Genomic DNA, 22,737 nt, shown 5'->3' with positions numbered 1-22,737 from the left:
ACCCGGAGCGGCGCTTAAAGAAGCGTCACTGGGCTCCACCCGACCAAACGAGATGGAACCGGTGTCTCACTCAGGGATCACGCAGAGGGTTCAGAAAGGTTCAGAGTGACCCAGTGTAATCCCGAGGCTGCAGTTTCAGATCCACTCACTCTGAACTAATCTTTTGCCTTTTCTAAAATAACCAAAAAGGAGACCAATAACCAAACAAAGACCAAGCAAAAGAACTAATAAAGAACTGAACCATAAAAACAAAGGAAACTTATCAACTTAAATGATAATATTGGGCCAGATTTTGCTGTAGCAGGACATCTAACGGCATCTGTCGTTAGTTAGACTTGCCTCTACACCCTTCAGTTCAAAACATTTGTGCCCGCTAAGATGCTGATAACGTCGCAGCGAGGGAAACAGGGCATTTTTTTTATTCATTCATGGGATGTGGGCATCGCTGGCAAGGCCAGCATTTATTGCCCATCTCTAATTGCCCTTGAGAAGGTGGTGGTGAGCCGCCTTCTTGAACCGCTGCAATCCGTGTGGTGAAGGGACGCCCAGAGTGCTGTTAGGTAGGGAGTTCCAGGATTTTGACCCAGCGACAATTAAGGAACGGCGATATATTTCCAAGTCAGGATGGTGTGTAACTTGGAGGGAACGTGCAGGTGGTGGTGTTCCCATGTGCCTGATGCCCTTCTTAACACCTTCCAGTTCTGATGAAATGTCTTCGACCTGAAACGTTAATTCTGTTTCTTTCTCCACAGATGCTGCCTGACTTGCTGAGCTTCCCCAGCTTTTTCTGTTTTTATTTGAGCAGGAACTCTGGCTGATTTGTCTCCTCCCTAGCTGTGTTTATCTGATAACTTTGCACAGGATCTGCTGTCATTAAACTTGACATAAAATCCTACTGCAGCATTAAACAGTTGCACCTATACCCGGTAATCTGCTTCTCCCCCTCCTTAGTGTTACCATTGCTTTTGACTTATTTTTAGTTGTTTTATGATAAATACCTATTTGAAATGTGACCGGCTGTCCATGAGCCTGGCGAGATATTGCAAACAGGTTCCTCATGCACTCCCTTTCCAAAAATGTCATGATATCATCATTAGGTTCTGACTCAGCTGTAGCTGCTTGTCAAATGCAAATAAAGAAAGGTTAACCTTCTTTAAATGCTGTGTTCATCTGATCACTTTGTGCAAGATCTTCTGTGAATGTATCTGTTCCAATGGAAACAAATACCAAGAATTTTAAATAATACTTTCAATTTTCAAATATTTAAGTAGGAACAAAATGTACAGTTAAAAATTTGTCACTATGTTTTAAAACGTTTAAGCCTAGAAAGTACTGCACTTAGAATATTGTGTACAGTTCTGGTCGCAACTATACAAGCAGGATAGTGTAGCTATTGAAAGGATACAAAAGACAGCAACCAGAATGATTGAGGGGATGGATCGATTGGATTATGTAAATTGGGCAAGTTCTCACTGGAAAAGAGAAAATTGAGAGGAGATATGATTGCAGTTTTTAGCATTCTGACAGGGACTAAATAATGAAGACCATGCCAAACTATTTCATCTTGTCCGGAACAGTAAAACCAGAGAACACGGCCTATGCTTGAAGGGGGGTAAATACAAAACTAATCTATGGAAACAAGATGAATCTTAGTCTTTTATCGTCTAGCAATTCCTGTGTTCCTACTGTATGCAATATTAGCATAATAATGCTTATGGCGCACTTGATATTACTTTGTCCACTATTTTAACAGAATTGTTAACTCATCTATCTGCAGCAGGTGAATGACTCTGTTACAATAGTAAAGTAATAATATACAAATGTGCTAATAACATACGCAGTAATTTTTAGGCTTTAATGTTCAGAACTTTCCATTTTCTGTAATTGTCCAAAACATTTATTTTTATCAGCTTTATTCTTGAGGATTCACTCTGAACAAAAGTAGATTTCAAATTTTTATATTTTTAAATACATAGCATACAATGTCCCTCATTAGGACTTAAAATTAATAAATTTGGTTAAATGTAATGTTTCGCTCTCTACAGGTAAACATAATTCTATACTTTTAAAGGGTTTTTCAATCTATCTTACAGATTATTAATGTGATTCTTGAGCTCCCCAAAAGGTAAAAATACAATCTTAGTGTAGCACTGAGCCCGAATGTGCTGAAATGGGCAACAGGTGGGCATTACAGTTGGCCTCAGCTCCACTGGGCAGAGAGGAGAAAAATCAGCTAGGTTTTCTGTTCCAAATTTCTCATACATGCCAGTATTTTGTATTTCATGTGGATACTAAGCAGATTTAGGGCATTGTCCACATTTGTGGGGCAAAGTCATTGTTGCTCCCAATCCTGCCCCTCAGCACATTTCCAGCTCGTATCTGATGATGCAACTGCTCTGGGCGATGGAATTCTATTATGCCCAAAAATTCTTGCACTAATTTTGAGATATCAGGCACTCTCACCCACAGCAGAATCATAGAATCATAGAAATTTATAGCACAGAAGGAGGCCATTTGGCCCATCGTGTCTGTGCCGGCTTAAAAGAGCTTTCTTGCCTAATTCCACTTTCCAGCACTTGGTCTGTAGCCTTGTAGGTTACGGCACTTCAAATGCACATCCAAGTACTTCTTAAATGTGATGAGGGTTTCTGCCTCTACCACCCTTTCAGGTAGTGAGATCCAGACCCCCACCACCCTCTGGGTGAAAACATTTTTCCTCAGCTCCCTCTAATCCTTCTACCAATTACTTTAAATCTATGCCCACTGGTTATTGACCCCTCTGCTAAGTGAAATAGGTCCTTCCTATCCACTCTATCTAGGCCTCTCATAATTTTATACTCCTCAATTAAATCTCCCCTCAGCCTCCTCTGTTCAAAAAAAAAACAACCCCAGCCTATCCAATCTTTCCTCATAGCTAAAATTCTCCAGTTCTGGCAACATCCTCATAAATCTCCCCTGTACCCTCTCTAGTGCAATCACAACTTTCCTGTAATGTGGTGACCAGAACTGTACGTAGTACTCAAGCTTTGGCCTAACCAGTGTTTTATACAGTTCTAGCATAACCTCCCTGCTCTGAAAATTCTATGCCTCGGCTAATAAAGGAAAGTATACCGTAAGCCTTCTTAACCACCTTATCTACCTATCCTGCTACCTTCAGGGATCTGTGGACATGCACTCCAAGGTCCCTCTGTTCCTATACACCTCTCAGTTTTCTCCCATTTATTGACACGACCTTCCCTTAACAATCCATGCTGACTGTCCTTGATTAATCTGTGCCTTTCTAAATGACAATTAATACTATCCCTCAGAATTGTTTCCAATAATTTGCCCACCACTGAGGTTAGGCTGACTGGCCTGTAATTACTTGGTCTATCCCTTTCTCCCTTTTTAAACAACTGTACAACATTAGCAGTGAGCAGAGTTCCATCCCCTGGAGTGGCAGTGACATCAGGAAGGAGCAAGGAATGGCTCTGAGGTGGGGTGGGGGGAGGGTCGGGGTACAGCACATTTGTGCCAACCTAGTACACAAACACACAATAGTGTATTTCTCCAGATCAGCTGGATTTAGTTTCTATGTAACTTTTTGCCTATTGTTTTAACATGTTGTTAAGGAAAAATAGAGCAGTTATTACACTGCTGGGTTTATACTATAGGCCACCAAATAGTGGGAAGGAGATAGAGGGAGCAAATTTTCAGGCAAATTGCAGAAAGATGCAAGAACTTCTGTAATGAAAATGGGAGACTTCAATTATCCTAATATAGAATGGGAAAATAACAGTGTAAAGGACAAAGAGGGGAAGGAATTCCTGAAATGTGTCCAAGAGAACTTTCTTCATCAGTATGTTTCCAATTCAACAAGGAAGGAAGCAGTGCTGGATCTAGTTCTAGGGAATGAAGTGGGGCAAGTGGAGCATGTTTCATTGGGAGAGCATTTGGGAAACAGTGATCACAATATCATTAGGTTTAGAGTAGTTATGGAAAAGGACAAGAAAAATTCAAATGGGAAAATACTCAACTGGAAGAGGGCTAATTTCAGTGAGTTGGAAAGGGATGTGGCCCAGGCGGATTGGAATTGAAGATTGGCAGGTAAAACAGTAAATGAGCAATGGGAGGCCTTCAAAGAGATAGTTCGGGCACAGGCTAGGCACATTCCCAGGAGGGGAAAGAAGAGCATCCAAAGCTAGAGCTTCCTGGATGACTAAAGATATAGAGATTAAAATAAAACAGAGGAGGTTTATGATAAATGTTGGGTTCATTATTTAGTAGAGAACCAAGCTGAATACAAAAATTACAGGGGAGAACTGAAAAAGAAAATAAGAAGGGTAAAGAGAGTGTACAAGAATAGATTAGCTGGCAACATAAAAGGGAACCCAAAAGTCTTTTATAAACATATAAATAGTAAATGGGTAGTCAAAGGAAGGGTGGGGCGGATTAGGGACCAAAAAGGAGATCTTCTTGTGGATGCAAAGGGCATGGCTGAGGTACTAAATGAGTACATTACATCTGTCTTTACTAAAGAAGAGGATGCTGCCAATGTCACAGTTAATGAGGTACTAGAGAAATTGGATAGAATAAAAATAGATAAAGAGGAGGTACTTAAAAGGTTGGCAGCACTCAAAGTAGAAAAGTTACCCGGTCTGGGGAGGATGCATCCTAGGTTGCTAAGGGAAGAAAGGGTGGAAATTGCGGAGGTTCTGGCCACAATCTTCCAATCCTCCTTAGATATGGGAGTGGCGCCAGAGGACTGGGGGATTACAAATGTTTACACCCTTGTTCAAAAAAGGGGAGAGGGATAAACCTGACAACTACAGGCCAGTCAGCCTAACGTCGGTGGTGGGGAAACTTTTGGAGATGTTAATCCAGGACAAAATTAATTGGTACTTGGAAAAATATGGGTTAATAAATGAAAGCCAGCATGGATTTGTTAAAGGCAAATCGTGTTAGACTAACTTGATTGAGTTCTTTAAGAAAGTAATGGAGAGGGTTAATCAAGCTAATGTGGTTGATGTGTATATGGACATTCAAGAGGCGTTTGATAAAGTACCACATTACAGACTTATTAGCAAAATTTAAGCCCATGGGATTAAAGGGGCAGTTGCTGCATGGATACGAAATTGGCTAAGGGACAGAAAGCAGAGCGTAGTGGTGAACGATTGTTTTTCGGACTGGAGAGAAGTGTGCAGTGATGTCCCCCAGGGGTTGGTGTTGGGACCGCTGCTCTTTTTGATATTTTTTAATGACCTGGACTTGGGTGTACAGGGTATAATTTCAAAGTTTGCAGATGACATGAAATTCGGAAATGTAGTAAACAGTGAGGAGGATAGTAACAGACTTCAGGAAAACATAGACAGACTGGTGAACATATGAAATTGAAGGGCAGGAAAAGAGCAGCTGGTCCATCAAGCCTGCCCCACACCATGATGGTAGGACCATCCTGGCTAAACATTTCTTTCCTCCCCCGACCTCCCCCACTCACACCCACCCATGCAGCTGTGTAATCTCCCTAGTTGGTTCCTTGACATATTGTTCTAGAAAACTGTCTCGAATGCATTCCACAAACCCATCCTCCAAACTACTTTTGCCAATCTGGTTTGCCCAGTCTATATGAAGGTTAAAGTCCCCTACGATTATTGCATTACCCTAGTTACATGCTCCTCTAATTTCCTGATTTATACTCTGCCCAACACTACAACTACTGTTAGGGGGCCTATAAACTACTCCCACCAGTGTTTTCTATCTCTTATTATTTCTTTGTATGACAGATGAAATTTAACCCAGAGAAGTGTGATGTGATTCATTTTGGTAGGAAGAATAAGGAGAGGCAATAAAACTAAATGGTACAATCTTAAAGGGGCTGCAGGAACACAAGTCTTTAAAAGTGGAAGGACAAGTTGAGAAGGCTGTTGAAAAGGCATACGGGATCCTTCGCTTTATAAATAGAGGCATAGGGGTAAATTTTAACCATCACGAACGGGTGGGCTGGGAGCGGGTGGGCAGTAAAAATGCTACGTTTTTGCAGCGGGACCGTATCCCGGTTCCAACACGCCTACTTCTGGGTTTAATCCAGCAGATTTTTATGCCCGTGGAGAGCAGACTCCTGGAAGTCCTGCCCCCACTTAAAGCCTGCAGGCCGATACTTAAGAGGGCAATGTACCTCATTGAGATACTTGAGGTACTTAGTATTTTGTGTATTGTACAATTAAAACAAATTTAACCTTACCTGTTCGGGTTTCCCTCCGCTTCCCATTCATGTCAGGTGAAAGCAGGCGGGAAGGGATGGATCCATGAGCTGAGTGTCTTTATTGGACTGCCTGTGGGCCCGGAGGAGCAGGAATGCTTCATCCAGGCCCATCAAGCTCACCTGGCTGACAGGAAACCCGCGATCAGCCGACCACCACCCCCCACCAATGGTGGACTCCCCCTCGGACGCTGGAGCCCCCCACCCCGATCTCTGTTGCTGGCTGGACCTCCCTGATGTTGTCACTGGCTGACCCCCACCCCACCCCGATCTCGGATGCTTGCTGACCCCCTGATCCCCGATGCTTACTGACCACCCCCCACCCATCCCCGATGCTTACTGACCCTCCCGATCCCCGATGCTTGCTGACCCCCCCCAATCCCCGATATTTATTGACCACTCCCCGATGTTGTCCACCTCCCCCCACCTCTGATTTTTTTCCAAGCCGGATGATCTCACTCTCCCTCCTGTCCCTTTCTCTGATTTGCAGCTCCTTTCACTGCTGACAGGCAGCCAGCCTGCCCATCAGGCAGATCGCAACCCGCTCCCTTACCTTCCGGGTTTCACACCCGGAAATTTTCCCCCGATTCTCAGTTAAAATTTACCCCATAGAGTACAAATGTAGAGCGGAGCGTAGCAGGCTCGAGGGGCTGTATGGCCTACTCCTGGTCCTATTTCTTATGTTATTATGTTCTTCAAGGAAGTTACGCTAAATCTTTATAAAACACTGGTTAGGCCCCAGCTGGAGTATTGTGTCTAATTCTGGGCAACACACATTAGGAAGGATGTCAAGGCCATGGAGAGGATGTAGAGGATATTTTGTAGAATGCTACCAGGGATGAAAGACTTCAGTTATGTGGAGAGACTAGAGAATCTGGGGTTGTTTTCCTTAGAGCAGAGAAGCTTAAGGGGAGATTTGATAGAGGTGTTCAAAATCATGAAGTGTTTTGACAGAGTAAATAAGGAGAAACGGTTTCCAGTGGCAGAAGGGTCGGTAACCAGAGGACACATATTTTTAAAAATTGGCAAAAGAACCAGAGGTGACATGAGAGAAAAAAAATGTATGCAGCGAGTTATGATCTGGAATACACTGCCTGAAAGGGTGGTGAAAGCAGATTCAATAATAATTTTCAAAAGGGTATTGGATAAATACTTGAAGTGAAAAAAATTGCAGGGCTATGGGGAAAGAGCAGGGGAGTGGAACTAATTGGATAGCTCTTTCACAGAGCTGGCACAGGCACGATGGGCCGAAAGGCCTCCTTCTGTGCTGTATGATACTATAGCATGTGCCAAGCTGTCTGCAGTGGGATGAGATGTAACAATAGCTGCAACACTGGGTATTTTAAGTCTTTGAATAGTAAGCACTTCTGTTTATCAAAAAATGGGAACTATGCTTCACAAGTGCTTCATTTTAATCCGAAAATTCCACTGGGAATGCTCATCATATAGGCTCCTATACCGTATAGTGAATCATGGCTTCAGGAATTATGGGTGGGAGACCAAATGACTCATGCTATCCCACGGATGATTTACTCAGCAAGCCGACTGCTCAACTTGTAGTGCCAACGGGGGGAGGGATAACCAAACAAAAGTCAGAGAACTGAAGACAATTAGGTCAGCTGTTTCAAATGTGCCGAAGCAGGCCATGAAGCAAATCACTGCTGGTGTCTTAGAAATCAGGAGGCCGTGTTGTATTGGACGGTCAGTTATGCAGTGACCACCGATGTTGATAGGTTGACTCCCGACCTTCACCCAGTCACAATGGATGGATTGCACATAAGATGGTTGTGAGACACTAGCTGCTCTCTCACGATAGTAAGTGGTAGCCTGGTGAAGGATTACCATTACATAGAGGGCAAAGTTGACCACCTTCGTGGCCAGAGGATAACCACAGAGATACCCATGGCCAGAGTTTGGCTAGAATATTTTGGTTATGCAGAGGTCATGGAAGTGGGAGTTTATTCATCCAGGGCCTTCAGTGTTTTAATAGGGAATGATGTAGATATGGAGGATTTTATCAACAAGTAGTTCTGGGAAGAGAAGATCAGAGCGACACATGCAGGGCTGGCCTTATTGATCCAGTACAGGCAGATGCAGAAGTTCCTATCGAGTAGCAGTCCTCATATCTGAGGAAACTCAGTGGGGTAAGCCATTTTTAGGTGATAGGCTTGCTGGCTCGACTCGAAGCACCGCGGAGGTTGGCAGGGGTGGTGGCAAGCGGCACATCACATGATTCTAGGGGATTTAGAGTCCATGGAGGCCTGGATACTACATTCCAAGGAAGGTTAGAAGGGGTGTAGATTGTCAATAATGCCTGAAGGCACGGGGACTGACAGGCAGAAAGCTCACCCCTCATTTCGTAGACTGAATTTTTAAGGCCACCATATCTTGTGTTGAGTGAAACAAGGCAATATAGGGTCTTGTGGTAGCAGGCCTACTCCACAACTTTGCAGAATGAAATAGCCTTATGTGTCTTATCTGCTCAAGCAGAAGACATGATTGGCCACCTGGTGGACCTCCCGGCTTTGAACAAGACAAACTGTTCATTGGGTGTGGCTGCCTCGTCTAGGTGGCGATGGACAGGCAAGGACAGCCTGTGGTGGAACCCTGGTGGAACACCCATCTAGCATCAAAAGACGAAGCTGGGAGTGTGTGCACATCATCAGCAGGGGCCACACAGGCAATTTGCAGCCTGCCCTGCGGTGCAGGTATAGCTCACCACACAATACATGGAACTGTAGCTGGTGCAAGAAGTCAGAGCCAGGCCACAGGTGTTGCATGTCGTGTGGCAGGCAATCTGTGGACTCCTGGGGTCTGTGAGGAACACCAATTGCGGTGGCGCACCGAGTGGGGAGCACATAGTCTTCAGCTCATATATGAGGACCCTCCATCGGAATGGGGGGGGCGGGTGGTGCAGGATGGAGGAAGTCAAATTTCAGGATTTTTTGACCATTTTTCCACAGCAAGTTAAAAAAATAGCACTGAGGTGAAAGGTGGTTGAAATGCTAATGGGTTAAGCTTTGACATTTTCCTACAGACAGTAAATAAGAAGTAATTTGTTAGCCAGTCTTGGCTTGTGAAAAACACTTCAGACACAGGCAGGCAGTAGGCCCAGCAAAGGCTGCAAGAAGGGTAGAATGCAAATAATTAGAAGTTATTTTGCTTAATTCATGCAAGATGACCCACTAATGTGGGGAAGTGTAGCATGTTCATTATTTTGTATTATTACATAAAAACAAGTTGTACCGATTGAACTGAATGAATCTGATTATAACTGTTGCTTTGTACGTTCAGCTGCTGTGAAATAAAGCATCTTAATGATTTGTATCTGGCCTTGCTCACCAAGTGTTTGCTTGGTCTACCTTCAGAGAAATTGAAGAAGCACACATGTGAATAACACAAATATCCCAGTTCAGATCACGAAAGGATATTATTGTTACACCACCGAGTTATGCTATCATATAATTACATATTGAACAGTATGGGCACACCCCTAAATGTAAGATACTCTGATCACTCATGGGAGTGTCTAACCCTGCTGTACCTACTAAGGCAAGACCTTTGTAACACCTCTGCAAATCTAAGAAACCGCACCCGGGTGGCCCTGGAGGAGCATGCATTGTCTGCTGGTGCACTTGAGGCTTTCCGCGACTGGGGGGCGCCGCAGGGATTAGAGTACATCATCGACACCAATAATAAAATTATGATTTAATCTGGTTTCATTTGATTTATTATTGAAAAAGAAAAAAAAGGTCCAGGCTAGAGCGGCCCCAAGGGGCAGTCGCTACAGCTGCCTGCCTCTCTTCCTTGGCCTTCTCCGAGAAGGAACACACGGTGTCTGCTGGTACGCTGAAGCTTTCCATGACCGGTGGGCACCGCAGGGACAGGAGAGTATAGTTGATCATGACAATGGGATTTTGGTGGGGGGGGGGGGGGCGGGGGTGGTGGCGGGCAGGTCGGTGGACGTCCTCTGGGTCTGCTCCTGGGCCTGTCCAAGGTGGCCATCCACTGGTCCAGGCTGGACGCGGCCCGTGGGGGCGGTCGCTCCGACTGTCTGCCTCTCTTCCGCGGCATTCTCCGCTCCCGGGTGACCCTGGTGAGGGAGCACGCGGTGTCTGCCGGTACGCTTGAGGCTTTCCACGGCCGGTGGGGCGCCGCAGGGGCTGGAGTGCATCCCAGATCGTCGTAACAAAATTATTATTTGACGCTTAATTTGGTTTTTTTGTTGATTTGCTGTACATAAAACACACCCTAACACCCCCTCCCACCTTCTTACAAAAGGAGGGGGGGGGGCTAAAACACACACACAAAAAAAATATTATTTGACTCTCACTGTTTGAAGTAGAACAAACCCTGTCACCAGCCGCGCGGCATTGTGGGTTGGTCTGTTCGGGTAGAAGGTGCGAGTCCCCCCCGGTGGATTGTGGGAGGAGATGGGAGACGGAAAATATGGCGGATGTAGCGGAGCCGTGAGTATCTCTGCGTGAGCTCCGGCCGCTCAGGCCTTCTTTGCACATTGACTTCTGCTCGTTCTTCTCTTGGGTGAGCACGTCTGAACCTTCTTTTACTCTCTCTTTTTAGGGAGAAGAAAAGAAGGAAAATAGAAGAGCACACTGACAAGTTAGTGTTGAATGAATGTAGCGGCCCTGGTTCCTGCGGGCCCCGGGGCTTGCTGTAAGCTGCAGCTCCGAGCAGCGGGATCAGTCCGGCTTGTGGTCAGGGTTCAAGCTGCTTCATTATTCGTCCTAAACTCAGGAGTTACCCGCTTAGAGGAATAGAAATATTTTTTTTTTAAAAAGAGGAAATCAGGGTAACTGGTGGGGCTGCCAAATGCATTTTCACGCAGGATTGTATTTTTGCAATAATTGCTAAAACATTGATGTGAATTGCTAATCAATTTAAACCAATAAATAAATACAGGAATGACTATCACGTGAAGTAAATTGTCAGAACACATTCCCAATTATGTTTGTACCATTTCTGCAAGAGCAGTTATTGTGCATATTTAACTGGGACAAATCTGGATTTTAAAAGTTTTGCAACAACTGGCTAAAATTGCTTTGGCTTTAAATTTATAGCTGTATTTAATTTTTTTTAAATGATTTGTGTGGATTACCTTAGGTACCAGATAATCTTTGACAATATGCAAGAGTTGTAATTCTTCCCCAACAACAAAGAAAAGATAATTCTGTCCCATGTACTATTATGAAGTAGGAAAGTGAATAGGAGATGTTATAGACCCCTGCTAATGGTATTGTGGAAATGATTCCTGGTAACAACCCCATGTGTGTTTTCTTGTCTGTGGGAATGTGCCTAGCTTTGATTTTAGTATGTCATCCAGAGGCTTAGAGAAGAACAGGACCTTACTTTGTCCTGCTTTATGTTGTGTTGGACCACCCACCCCCTCCCACTTGCTTGGTTATTGATATTTAAAACTACTATAATATCTGTAGGGCTACATTCAGCAGAATCTTTTTTTCTAATTTCCTTTCTTTCCCTGCCTGTTACACAGCACATTAGGACTATCCTTGGTTGGGAGGTTGGATAGGGTGAATTGTGAAATTCAAAACAAAATTGACACTTTCTGGCTGGTGTCAGTGTTGCTTGTGAATTTTAATGATCATTCTAAGAAAGGACTCTTTTAGGTCAGTTTTCACTTCAGTCCTAGATCATTTTGTTGAGATTGGTGAAAATGATGCACCTGGGAGATGCTTCAATATAATTGAGACTGACCTTTAAACTCTGGTCTTCTAATTCAAAATTTCAGTGCATTAGTATAGCTATTGGTCATTCAGTCTGTACTTTTTTAAAAATACAAGTATTCTGTTGAAAATACTTAAGCTGACTATTTCTTTTCATCAACATTTCTAATATAATTATGCTGTGTTGTGAAAACTGATTTTCTAGTTGAGTTTATTGTGTTCTGTGCAGAATGGCTGTTGATGGTGGGTATGGGGACACCGGAGACTGGGAAGGTCGCTGGAATCACGTGAGGAAGTTCCTTGAGCGTTCAGGACCATTCACGCACCCTGACTTTGAACCAAGTACTGAAGTGAGAAAAATTAAGTTATACATCAAAGTTTGTTGGTGCTGGATTGCAGCTATGAATCTTTTGTTTTGCTCCATGATCTTGCTGTCGTGTCATAATGGGAACTAACAATATCAAATGCTAATGACTCATGCAGTAGCTGATGGTTAAATTTGGGAAACTACCTCTCCCTTAAAACCTCAAGCTTATGTAACTGAAACACTGTCAATTTTGCTGTTTTTGTTTATTGACTTAGACTCCACACAATTGTTTAGATCATCATAACTCTGAAAAGAATGTTGTAATTAAGATTCCTGAAGTTGTTTGCACTTTCAATTAACCATACTTCCCTATTTTTGTGGCAGGGTGTAAAACGGGTGGCCAGTCTGATGCCGGATGGGTTAGGTTAAAATTACTGTCTTTGTGTCTGGACCCACTTTCCGTCTACAAAATCTTCTGTTATGTTTTAGTCAGTTTTGTGTCAACTTCTTGCATTGTAAATGTGAATACATGAATTTATAATCAAAATCGTCCAAGTAAACATGCAATTGCAGCTTTTTGCCAGTAGTAGCATTGTAGCGTGTCTGTTTTGCATCTGCCAGCTCCTTGGCCACTACAGCAGAGAAACTTGTAAGCTGCAATCAACTCTACTACTTTTGGGGCTTCCCAAATTGACACAAATTTTGCTATTTATAAATATATTAACTGAAGTATTATATAAAAGTAGGAATAGAATGTATGACTTTAAAATGGGCACTAAATTACATCTGCCTGCTCTAGCCCAATTATCCAACAGCCTCTAATCTCTACTTCACTTGAAGACTACACTTGGTCTTGACTGCCAGTGCATAATACTATGAGAGAGTGACTATAAATATTTAAGTCATGATCCCAATACTGACCTTTGGGGTAAATCACTTTATATCCCTGCAGTGCAAAACATTCTGTAATCACAACTTTCCATTTTTTGTTTATTAACCAAGTTCCTGTCCATGCTACCATGTTCCGTTCAATACTGTGTGCCTTAATTTTATCAATAAGCTGCCTACATGGCACCTTATCAAAAGCCTTTTGAAAATCCATATACATCACATCCATTACATTTCCTTTATCAATAGACTTTGAAGCCTTTGTCACTGCTGCTTGTAATTGGCTATTGGGAAGTGCACATGAGTCATACAGGTTCACTTAACCTCTTAAGTTTCCTTCTTTATGGGAAAGTAACTCTACTGTACACCCCTTATTAAGAATTAACCACCATTGGTAACTAAAATACAAAGACCATGGAATTTAGTCCCTGATTTATGCATTGCCCTTTTGCGTGTAGGATTTAGCTTTGGATCCAGTGCAGATTGATGGGATGAAAGTCGCTTCTGTTGGCTGTTGCAAATGAAATGAATTGGGGCAATCTCAACCTATTTCTAAAGGACATGGATTCACAACATGAAAATACATGCACTGGCATTTGGCCTTGTATTTACTTTGGCACATGAAATATTGGTAATGGAAATGTTACTGGGGTGCAGTATTGAGTACGCGACCAAAATTAGTGTTATAGCATACTAACCGAATAAAGTTGGGGATACTTTGCATCTTATCTGCATTATACGTGACAGAGTGCAAAAATTGGGTATGTGTTCTGTTCCCTACCATAAATTTTTAATAAGTAGAGAAAAGCCAATCTGACTTGGAGCCAACTGTAGCACATTTCACCCAACAGTGTTATCTAAATTAAAGGTTAGCAATTTGTTTCAGAATTTTCAGGACTTCAGTTTGCATGGTGTACCAATTGTGAAAGCTTGTTTGGTGTCTCTTTTCCTACCTATTTGTGCACCTTTATATACAAATCCAACACTTAATCAGAAAAGTAATATACACTGTAAACTATTCCAAATCAAAAGCAAAATATTCCAGATGCTGGAAATCTGAAATAAAAACAGAAAATGCTGGAGAAGCACAGCAAGTCAGGCAGCATCTGGAGAAAGAAAGAGTTAACGTTTCAGGTTGAAGACCTTTCGTCAGAACTGGAAGATGTTCAGAGTTAAAGTTTTTGAGCAAGCACAGAGCCAGGGAAAGGTGGGGGGGGGCGGAAGGGGAGGAAAGAATAGGGTGGAGGGCATGAGTGATTAAATGACAAAAGGGATGGTGGTGCAAGGCAAGGAAAGGAAAGTGGTAATGGGACAGGTTAAGAAACAAAAGATTGATCAGGAGTAGCTGTAAATGACAGCAGCAGAACCATTACCAGCACTAGCTGACTGCAAAAAATGGGAGCAATGGTTATGATATGAAGTTATTGAAATCATTGAGTCTGGAAGGTTGTAAAATGCCTAATCGAGAGATGAGGTGCTGTCCCTCGAGCTTATGTTGAGCTTCATTGGAACAGTGTAAGAAGCCGAGGACCGAGAGGTCAGAGTAGGAGGGGGAAGGGGAATTAAAATGGCAAGCGACCGGCAGGTAAGGGTCACACTTAAGGACAGAGCGGAGGTGTTCAGCAAAGCGATCACCCAGTCTGCGTTTGGTCTCCCCAATGTGGAGGAGACAGCATTGTGTGCAGTGGATACAGTATATTAAATTGAAAGAAGTACAAGTAAAACACTGCTTCACCTGGAAGGAGTGTTTGGGTCCCTGGACAGTGGGAAGGGAGGAGTTGAAGGGGCAAATGTTGCATCTCCTGCGCTTGCATGGGAAGGTGCCGTGGGGAGGAGAGCGGGTGATGGAGGAGTGTTTGTCACTTGTATGTGAGTGGCAAGGTGGGGAGGAGGGGGGTTTGGAGAGACAAGCTGTTCTTTAAAAGATGTGTATTCGGAAAGTAATTCCTACCATCCATACAGCACATTCAGGGTGCAGAATTAATTTGTATGAGTCAAAACATATTTCTAGGAAATCAGTTTAAAAGCTGTTGTTCTCGTGTTTTCCTTCTGTGATGTTGACTGAGCTATAGTATTTTTTTACAGTCACTCCAGTTTCTTCTAGAGACCTGCAAAGTTCTAGTTATTGGAGCGGGAGGTTTAGGATGTGAACTCCTTAAAAATCTGGTAATGTATTTTTTATATTTTCCTCGGTTATACAAAAAAGTTCTAAAATCAGGTGGGGCTGTGATTTATAATTCAGAATAAACCCATCACAGATTCTAACACCTAGTTTTGTGGTATAAGAGGAATCAATTTGTATATCTGTCTGTATATCTATATTACATTGATAAGATTTCTTGCATCCAGCACACATGTCACATTCCAGACAGTTGCACGTTATAAATGCAAAACAATTTTTTTTAAAAGCTAGCCATGAGCCTGAAATAACAAGCACTTTCCAACTGGCAGCTCAGTTCTGACCTCACCTTGTGTCTACTTTAAAGTAATTAGAGTTTGTGGCCTTAAAGGGACATAGCTCTATTTAGCAGCAGAATTATGCATTCCTTGTTGTAATGCTCATGTCCTCACATAGCTGCATATCCTCTGACTTACCATGTGGAGTTTATATAAAAGCTTTGAGTCTGTCACACAGACCTCACACTTCAAAGTGTCAATAATACTTTTTTTTTAAAAGGCAGTCATTTCATGCTGGTTTTGATGACTTAGAGCCAAAAGTTTGCAAATACCTGTCAAATTGTAAACGTCACTTACAAACAACATTTAATGTTAGGGTTTGTAGCAATTACGTGCTGATAAAGGAACAGGCTTGATTTAAGCAAGGTGGTGAACCAAACTTAAGGATGTGCAGATTATCCAATTTGCTGAGCACGGCTTCTGTTTCAAAAAATTAAAAGTGGAGAAGCAGCTGGATTAGTGCTTGGGAAATCAGGCGATCTGCCAAATACCATGCTGGCTGAGTCTTTGCATCTTTTTAGAGTTCGTGCTTCAGGTCTGCAGCAAATATACGCTGACTCAGGCCCCAGTAATGCTCCCCTGTCCCCCAAGCATAAGGAGGACAGTATTACTACGCCCTTCCTCCCTCTCTTCACGCCACCTGCTTCACCTTTTGACTTTTGGGTCATGCTACAATCTTTTTCAACCAGCTTTAGTTCTCTGATCCTGCTCAGCTCATTCTTTGCTTGGGCTTCAAACTTCAGCACGTGCTGTACTCTGTCCCACTCATGTTTTGGGCATTTTGTTCCAGCCGTCTCCTATCTGTCCTTGGAAAGCACGGCCTCCTTACTCCAGTCTGCAGCCACCCCATGCTTCTCCCCAGTTGCACGCCCCAATTTATTTCTCATGCAAGTGTATTGCAATGATTCTGCTTAGTACCTATACTCCAAGGATATTGCAACATTGATGGGAAGACCATCAAGTCTGGAGAATGAGTTTGTGGCTCTAGATCTACCACTCCTTTCTAGGACACATGCCACGCTTCTTCCCATGCTGGCCTTTGACCAAACTCCTAGTTTCTCTCACATCGCTGTAGTTTGCAGGGCCTCCCAAATGGTCTCCTGCCCAGCCCAGATCCCAACGGCAGCAAGGCACATTTTTGCTTTTGTCTTGCAAAAGATTAGCATATACAAAATTAATAAATCAATGTAAGAACCTGTGAACATGTATCAGAAGACAAAAGATTTTAGACTTACCAAAAAAGACAAAGATTGCGGAAAAGAGCTGGTAACAAAGAATGAGGTACACAGATGATGGTGAAGAATGCGCAAGCAATAGAGAGAACAAAAAAAGTGGTGAGCACCCACAATGAAACAGTTACTTGCCCATTTATAAAGCCCATTATTATATTTCAGAAATGTCTCGGTGCGTCACAGCATTAATCACTTTGAATTGCAGTTTGTGTTAAGTAGGCATAAACAGCAGTCATTTTGCTTATAGCAAGGTTCCACCAGCAGCAGTGAGATGAATGGCAAGTTAATTGTGTTTGGTGTTAGCTGAAGGAGGAATGTTGGCTAGGCCAATTGTAGGAAGGGATGATTTTTATTACCTGCGAGAAACTCAACGGGGGATTGGTTACTTTTAATTTAAGATATTGTGTTGTGGAATTGCAATAAATAAACATGAATTCTAGCAGCTATACAAATCTTTCTATACTTTGAGCAATAATATCCAGCAAAAAATGACTAATATGTGGGAAAAGTCACTGTGGGAGAAATATACAGTAAATGTGAAGTATTTATCATATGTGTTTAAACCGAGTTGGGACTTGCATTGTGTAATCTTGCTGTGTAGGGCTTCTCTGAGCTGTTCAACGCATATGTATTCCACTGACCTCTGCAACGGGGACGATCATATCCACCAGGAGTCGGACTGTGGTAGAGTATGAAGCAGTCCTTACTGATTTTTGTGATGCTGTCTGTTATCCAACAGTATGTTCCTGAACAAGGCAGCATTTCAAATCGAACTTTGTACGTACAAAGATCATTCGGCAGCCTCTGTTGTACGTTAATACTGACCTTGTGCGTTCTTACCACAGGCTCTAATGGGCTTCAGACAAATTGATGTCATTGATATGGATACGATAGATGTTTCTAATCTGAACAGACAATTTTTATTTAGGTAAGTAATATACGGTTGGCTTGTAAGTTACGATTTCTGAGTTAAGTCCTGAGCATTGCAGTTTGGATGGAAAATGCCCTTCAGCCACAGTTGTAAAGATTTTTAGTTTTTAAAAACCTGTAATAGTACAGATGTACTGTTGTCAATTTTATGCAGTGAAACAGCTCTTCTGATCCACGAAGCATGTTTTGAGTGTACAGCATTGTATATTTTAAATGGTTGTTTTAAAAAAAATTAAGCTTTTGTAAATGTCATTTAAAAATTAAATGTGCCTAATTTATTTCAAATGCACTTCGATGGTTAAATATTTGACAAACGAAAATAACTCTAACTCTATAGTCATGTGTTTTTTTGCATGGAGTGACTGTGGCCTGCGCTGGGGAGGCCGTGCTATCCAAAGCCTGAAGCTGACTGTTTTCATAATGAAATGCTTGAGGAATTTGCATGTGCTAAGCTTACACAATAATGGAATTTTCAAATGGTTTCTTGCCTCAGTCACAAACTCGTAATGTAATTCGATCATTGAATGTTTAATGATTTTCAGTTGTTACAAAAGTATTACCATAAATGTTATTAACAAATTTATTTTGTAACAGACCAAAAGATGTAGGACGGCCAAAAGCAGAAGTAGCCGCTGAGTTCGTTAACAGTCGAATTCCTGGTTGCAATGTAGTTCCGTATCCTTTGTTTCGAAAATAATTTTATTGTGGTGGTAAGATAAAATAGATCTGAAAATGGGATTGACATTCGATTGGATGGCTATAACCAAAACTAAAGCTGCTTTCATGGAATGCTTATCTGTAGAGTTAGGTATCAGATTTTTAAAATATTATTCCATATTATGGATTTTTTACTTGCATAATAACTGAGCATTTCTGAAACTTGGTACAGTTGTTTGTTGCCCAGAGTTCTCCACACTTAGTACAATGTTGCAAGGAGATGCTTGAAATCTGAATTTTAAGCTCGCAATATAACGTCAGTTTTACGTCAGTAATTTCTTCAGTTATTTTTTCTTTTGCTTTTGTTATCTTTGCTGCAACTGTTTCTTTTTGTCCTTTTTATATCTGTTTCTCTTCTCCATTGCTTTCTGTTACTAATATATTGGTTGGTCAGATAAGGGGCTCTTTTAATGCATGATTAGGGTAAATGCTAAGTCTGAGGATCTCTACTCTGCTTTTGGTGTAGTGCTGTACTGACTGACTGTATTTCAGATACTGTGTTCAGCCATAGCATTGCAAGTTAGTCGGAAAGTACAATACAGCACCAAAGCCAAACAAAGAGCAACTATCAGCCCCAACCTTTCAATATGATTCGAGAAATTTCCTCTCCGTTTATCCATGGTGCACATAATCATATACAACAGAGTGTAATGGCCCTTTTGCCTATGTTTAATTGCCATAAAGCTGCAATTATTTAGCACCAGGTGTCCTCTTTTGAGACAGAAGTTGAACAAGGGACCAATGGTATAAACTGCTCAAAATACTTATCAATGTACACAAGTTCTACAAATATGTAAAAAGGAAGAGAGTAGCGAAAGTAAATGTGGATCCCTTGGAGGCTGAGACAGAAGAAATTATAATGGGGAATAAAGAAATGGCATAGACGTTAAACATATTTTGCATCTGTCTTTGCAGTAGAAGACACAAAAAGCATATCAGAAGTAGTGGGGAACCAGGGTCTAATGAGAGTAAGGAACGTAAAGTACTTAATATTAGTTTTTTTTTTTTAAAAGTACTGGAGAAATTAATGGCACTAAAAGCTGCCAAATCCCCTGTGTCTGATGGGCTACGTCTTAGGGTTCTAAAAGAGGTGGCTGCAGAGATAGTGGATGCATTGATTATGATCTTCCAAAATTCCCTAGATTCTAGAACGGTTCCAGTAGCAAATGTAACACCGCTATTCAAGAAAGGTGGGAGAAAGAAAACTGGACTACAGGCCAGTTAGCCTGATATCAGTCATCGGGAAAATGCTGGAATCCATTATTAAGAAAGTGGTAACAGGGCACTTAGAAAATCATAACATGATTAGGCAGAGTCAACACAGTTTTACAAAAGGGAAATTGTGTTTGACAAATCTATTAGAGCTTTTTGCGGGTGTAACAGTGGCTGTAGTATATTTGGACTTTCAAAAGGCATTCAATAAGATGTTACACAAGATTAGGGCTCATGGGTTTGGGAGTAATATATTAGCATGGATAGAGGATTGGATAATGGACTGAAAACAGAGAGTAGGAATAAATGGGTCATTTTCAGGTTGGCAGGCTGTAACTAGTGAGGTGCTGCAAGGATCAGTGCTTGGGCCTCAGCTATTTATAATCCATGTTAATGACGACTTAGATGAAGGGACTGAGCGTAATGTATTCAGGTTTGCTGACGATACAAAGCTAGTTGGGAAAGTAAGCTGTGAGGAGGACACGGAGTCTGCAGAGGGATATAGACAGGTTAATTGAGTGGACAAGATAGCAGATTGAGTATAATGTGGGGAAATGTGAGGTTATTCACTTTGGTAGGAAGAATAGAAAAACAGAATATTTTTTAAATGGTGAGAAACTATTAAATGTTGGTGTTCAGACAGATTTGGGTGTCCTTGTCCTTGAAACACAAAACTAACATGCAGATAGCAAGCAATTAGGAAGGCAAATGGTATGTTCGCTTTTATTGCAAGGGGGTTAGAGTACAAGAGTAAGGAAGTCTTGCTACAATTGTACAGGGCTTTGGTGAGACCATACCTGGAGTACTATGTACAGTTTTGGTCTCCTCACCTAAGGAAGGATATACTTCCTATTAGAGGCAACTCAATGAAGGTTCACTGGATTGATTCCTGGGATGAGAGGGTTATCTTAGGAGAGATTGAGTAGAATGGACCTGTATTCTCTAGAGTTTAGAATAATGAAGATGGTAGTGGTTGTTGGAGGCCAATCATCTCAGTCCCAGGTTATTGCTGCAAGAGTTCCTCAGGGCAGTGTCCTAGGCCCAACCATCTTCAGCTGCTTCATCAATGACCTTTCCTCCATCATAAAGTCAGAAATTCAGAAATGGGGATGTTCAGTTCCATTCGCAACCTCTCAGATAATGAAGCAGTCCATGCCCGCATGCAGCAAGACCTGGATAATATCCAGGCTTTGGCTGATAAGTGGCAAGTAACATTCGTGCCAGGCAATGACTATCTCCAACAAGAGAGAGTCTAACCCAGTCCCCCTGACGTTCAACGGCATTACCATCGCCAAATTCCCCACCATCAACATCCTGGGGGTCACCATTGACCAGAACCTTAACTGGACCAGCCACATAAATACAGTGGCTACAAGAGCAGGTCAGGGGCTGGGTATTCTGTGGCGAGTGACTCACCTCCTGACTCCCCAAAGCCTTTCTACCATCTACAGGGCACAAGTCAGGAGTGTGATGGAATGCTCTCCACTTGTTGGAGCTGCACTCATCCAGGCAACACTCAAGAAGCTTGACACCATCCAGGACAAAGCAGCTCACTTGATTGGCACCCCATCCACCACACTAAACATTCACTCCCTTCACTACCGGTGCACCATGGCTGCAGTGTGTACCATCCACAGGATGCACTCCCCAAGGCTTCTTTGACAGCACCTCCCAAACCCGTGACCTCTACCACCTAGAAGAACAAGGGCAGCAGGCACATGGGAACATCACCACCTGCACATTCCCCTCCAAGTCACACACCATCCCGACTTGGAAATATGTCGCCGTTCCTTCGTCGTCGCTGGGTTAAAATCCTGGAACTCCCTACCTAACAGCACTGTGGGAGAACCTTCACACGGACTGCAGCAGTTTAAGAAGACGGCTCACCACCACCTGCTCAAGGGCAATTAGAGATGGGCAATAAATACTGGCCTTGCCAGCGATGCCCGCATCCCATGAATGAATTTTTAAAAAAATCTCATTGAAATATATAAAATCCTTAAAAGGGCTTGACAGGGTAGATGCGGAGATGTTGATTTCCCCTGGCTGGAGAGTCTAGAACAAGGGGGCATAGTCTCGGGATTAAGGGGTGGGCGATTTAGGACTTAGATGAGGAATTTCCTCACTCGGTGGTGAAGCTTCGGAATTTTCTACCCCAGAGGGTTGTGGATGCTCAGTCATTGAGTATATTTAGGACTGAGCTTGATGGATTCTTGGACTCTAAGGAATCAAGGGATATGGGGATCTGGCAGGAAAGTGGAGTTGAAGTAGATCAGCCATGATCTTATTGAATGGCAGAGCAGGCTCAAGGGGCCAAATGGTCTACTCCTGCTCCTAGTTCGTATGTATGTTCGTACATACACACTTTATTTGCAAGAACTCATTCCTCTCCTCCATCTTGCCACTGAACCCAAACACTACAGTTTTCTAAATAAACTCCATAAAGGCTTTTTGAAGATCAGGAATTTGCAATCCTCCTTCCAGCAACATTAAATCCTCTGATCAAGCCTAATCTACACCGAGATCAATTAAAACAGAAGTGCCCAACCACAGTGAGCTGCACCAATTTATTGTCATTGGGCCTCAACTTAGTGGACTAGCAAGATGTTGTGACACAAAGTCTTCTATGCTGCATTGTAGACTACTCCTGGATCCCAACAGCAAAAGGCTACTTAATATTTGAAAATCCTAAGAAACAACTACAAAATCTGATATTTTTCAAATATTAAGTTCAGTAAATGGAAACTGCATTTTAGACATGTTCTTTCTGTCCTGGAAAGAGGGAAACAGTAGACTAGGTGTTGAAGAGTAGGGCCACTGACAGTCAACCCATGTCTTCTACATGAGGCTCCTTATATGTGTGTGTATACAGTATGCTCAATCCAGAATCACTAAATGGCTGAACAGAATTTGGGATGGTACTTAATTGTCTTTATACTCCATCTTTCCTGCTGGTGCCATATTGAGGTTTAAATTGAACTGATGCCAAAAGTGCATTTTAATGCAGCCACAGGGAGCTAGTATCATCAAAAACAAAAGTCCTTCCTGGCAAGC

The 22,737-nt window shown here is 42.4% G+C and overlaps 1 protein-coding gene across 3 annotated transcripts in view; it reads left to right on the top strand.

The window, feature by feature from the left end:
- The first annotated feature begins 10,646 nt into the window (after window positions 1–10,646).
- uba3 (ubiquitin-like modifier activating enzyme 3) overlaps window positions 10,647–22,737 on the top strand; it is a 36,640-nt gene continuing 24,549 nt past the window's right edge. Inside the window, exons 1-6 of one of the 3 annotated variants that reach the window (XM_067998880.1) lie at window positions 10,647–10,707; window positions 10,820–10,858; window positions 12,170–12,290; window positions 15,221–15,301; window positions 17,670–17,752; window positions 18,349–18,429. In XM_067998880.1, coding sequence (XP_067854981.1) covers window positions 10,688–10,707; window positions 10,820–10,858; window positions 12,170–12,290; window positions 15,221–15,301; window positions 17,670–17,752; window positions 18,349–18,429 — 425 coding nt within the window. In that variant the 5' untranslated portion in view covers window positions 10,647–10,687. Of the gene's footprint in view, window positions 10,781–10,819; window positions 10,859–12,169; window positions 12,291–15,220; window positions 15,302–17,669; window positions 17,753–18,348; window positions 18,430–22,737 lie in introns of all 3 variants that reach the window. The other 2 variants (XM_067998881.1, XM_067998882.1) reach the window with 2 other exon arrangements.

Source organism: Heptranchias perlo, chromosome 17, assembly GCF_035084215.1.
Source record: "Heptranchias perlo isolate sHepPer1 chromosome 17, sHepPer1.hap1, whole genome shotgun sequence".
NCBI classification, from domain to species: domain Eukaryota; kingdom Metazoa; phylum Chordata; class Chondrichthyes; order Hexanchiformes; family Hexanchidae; genus Heptranchias; species Heptranchias perlo.
The sequence above is the reverse complement of the archived record's forward strand: the minus strand, read 5'-3'. Positions and strand labels throughout refer to the sequence as shown.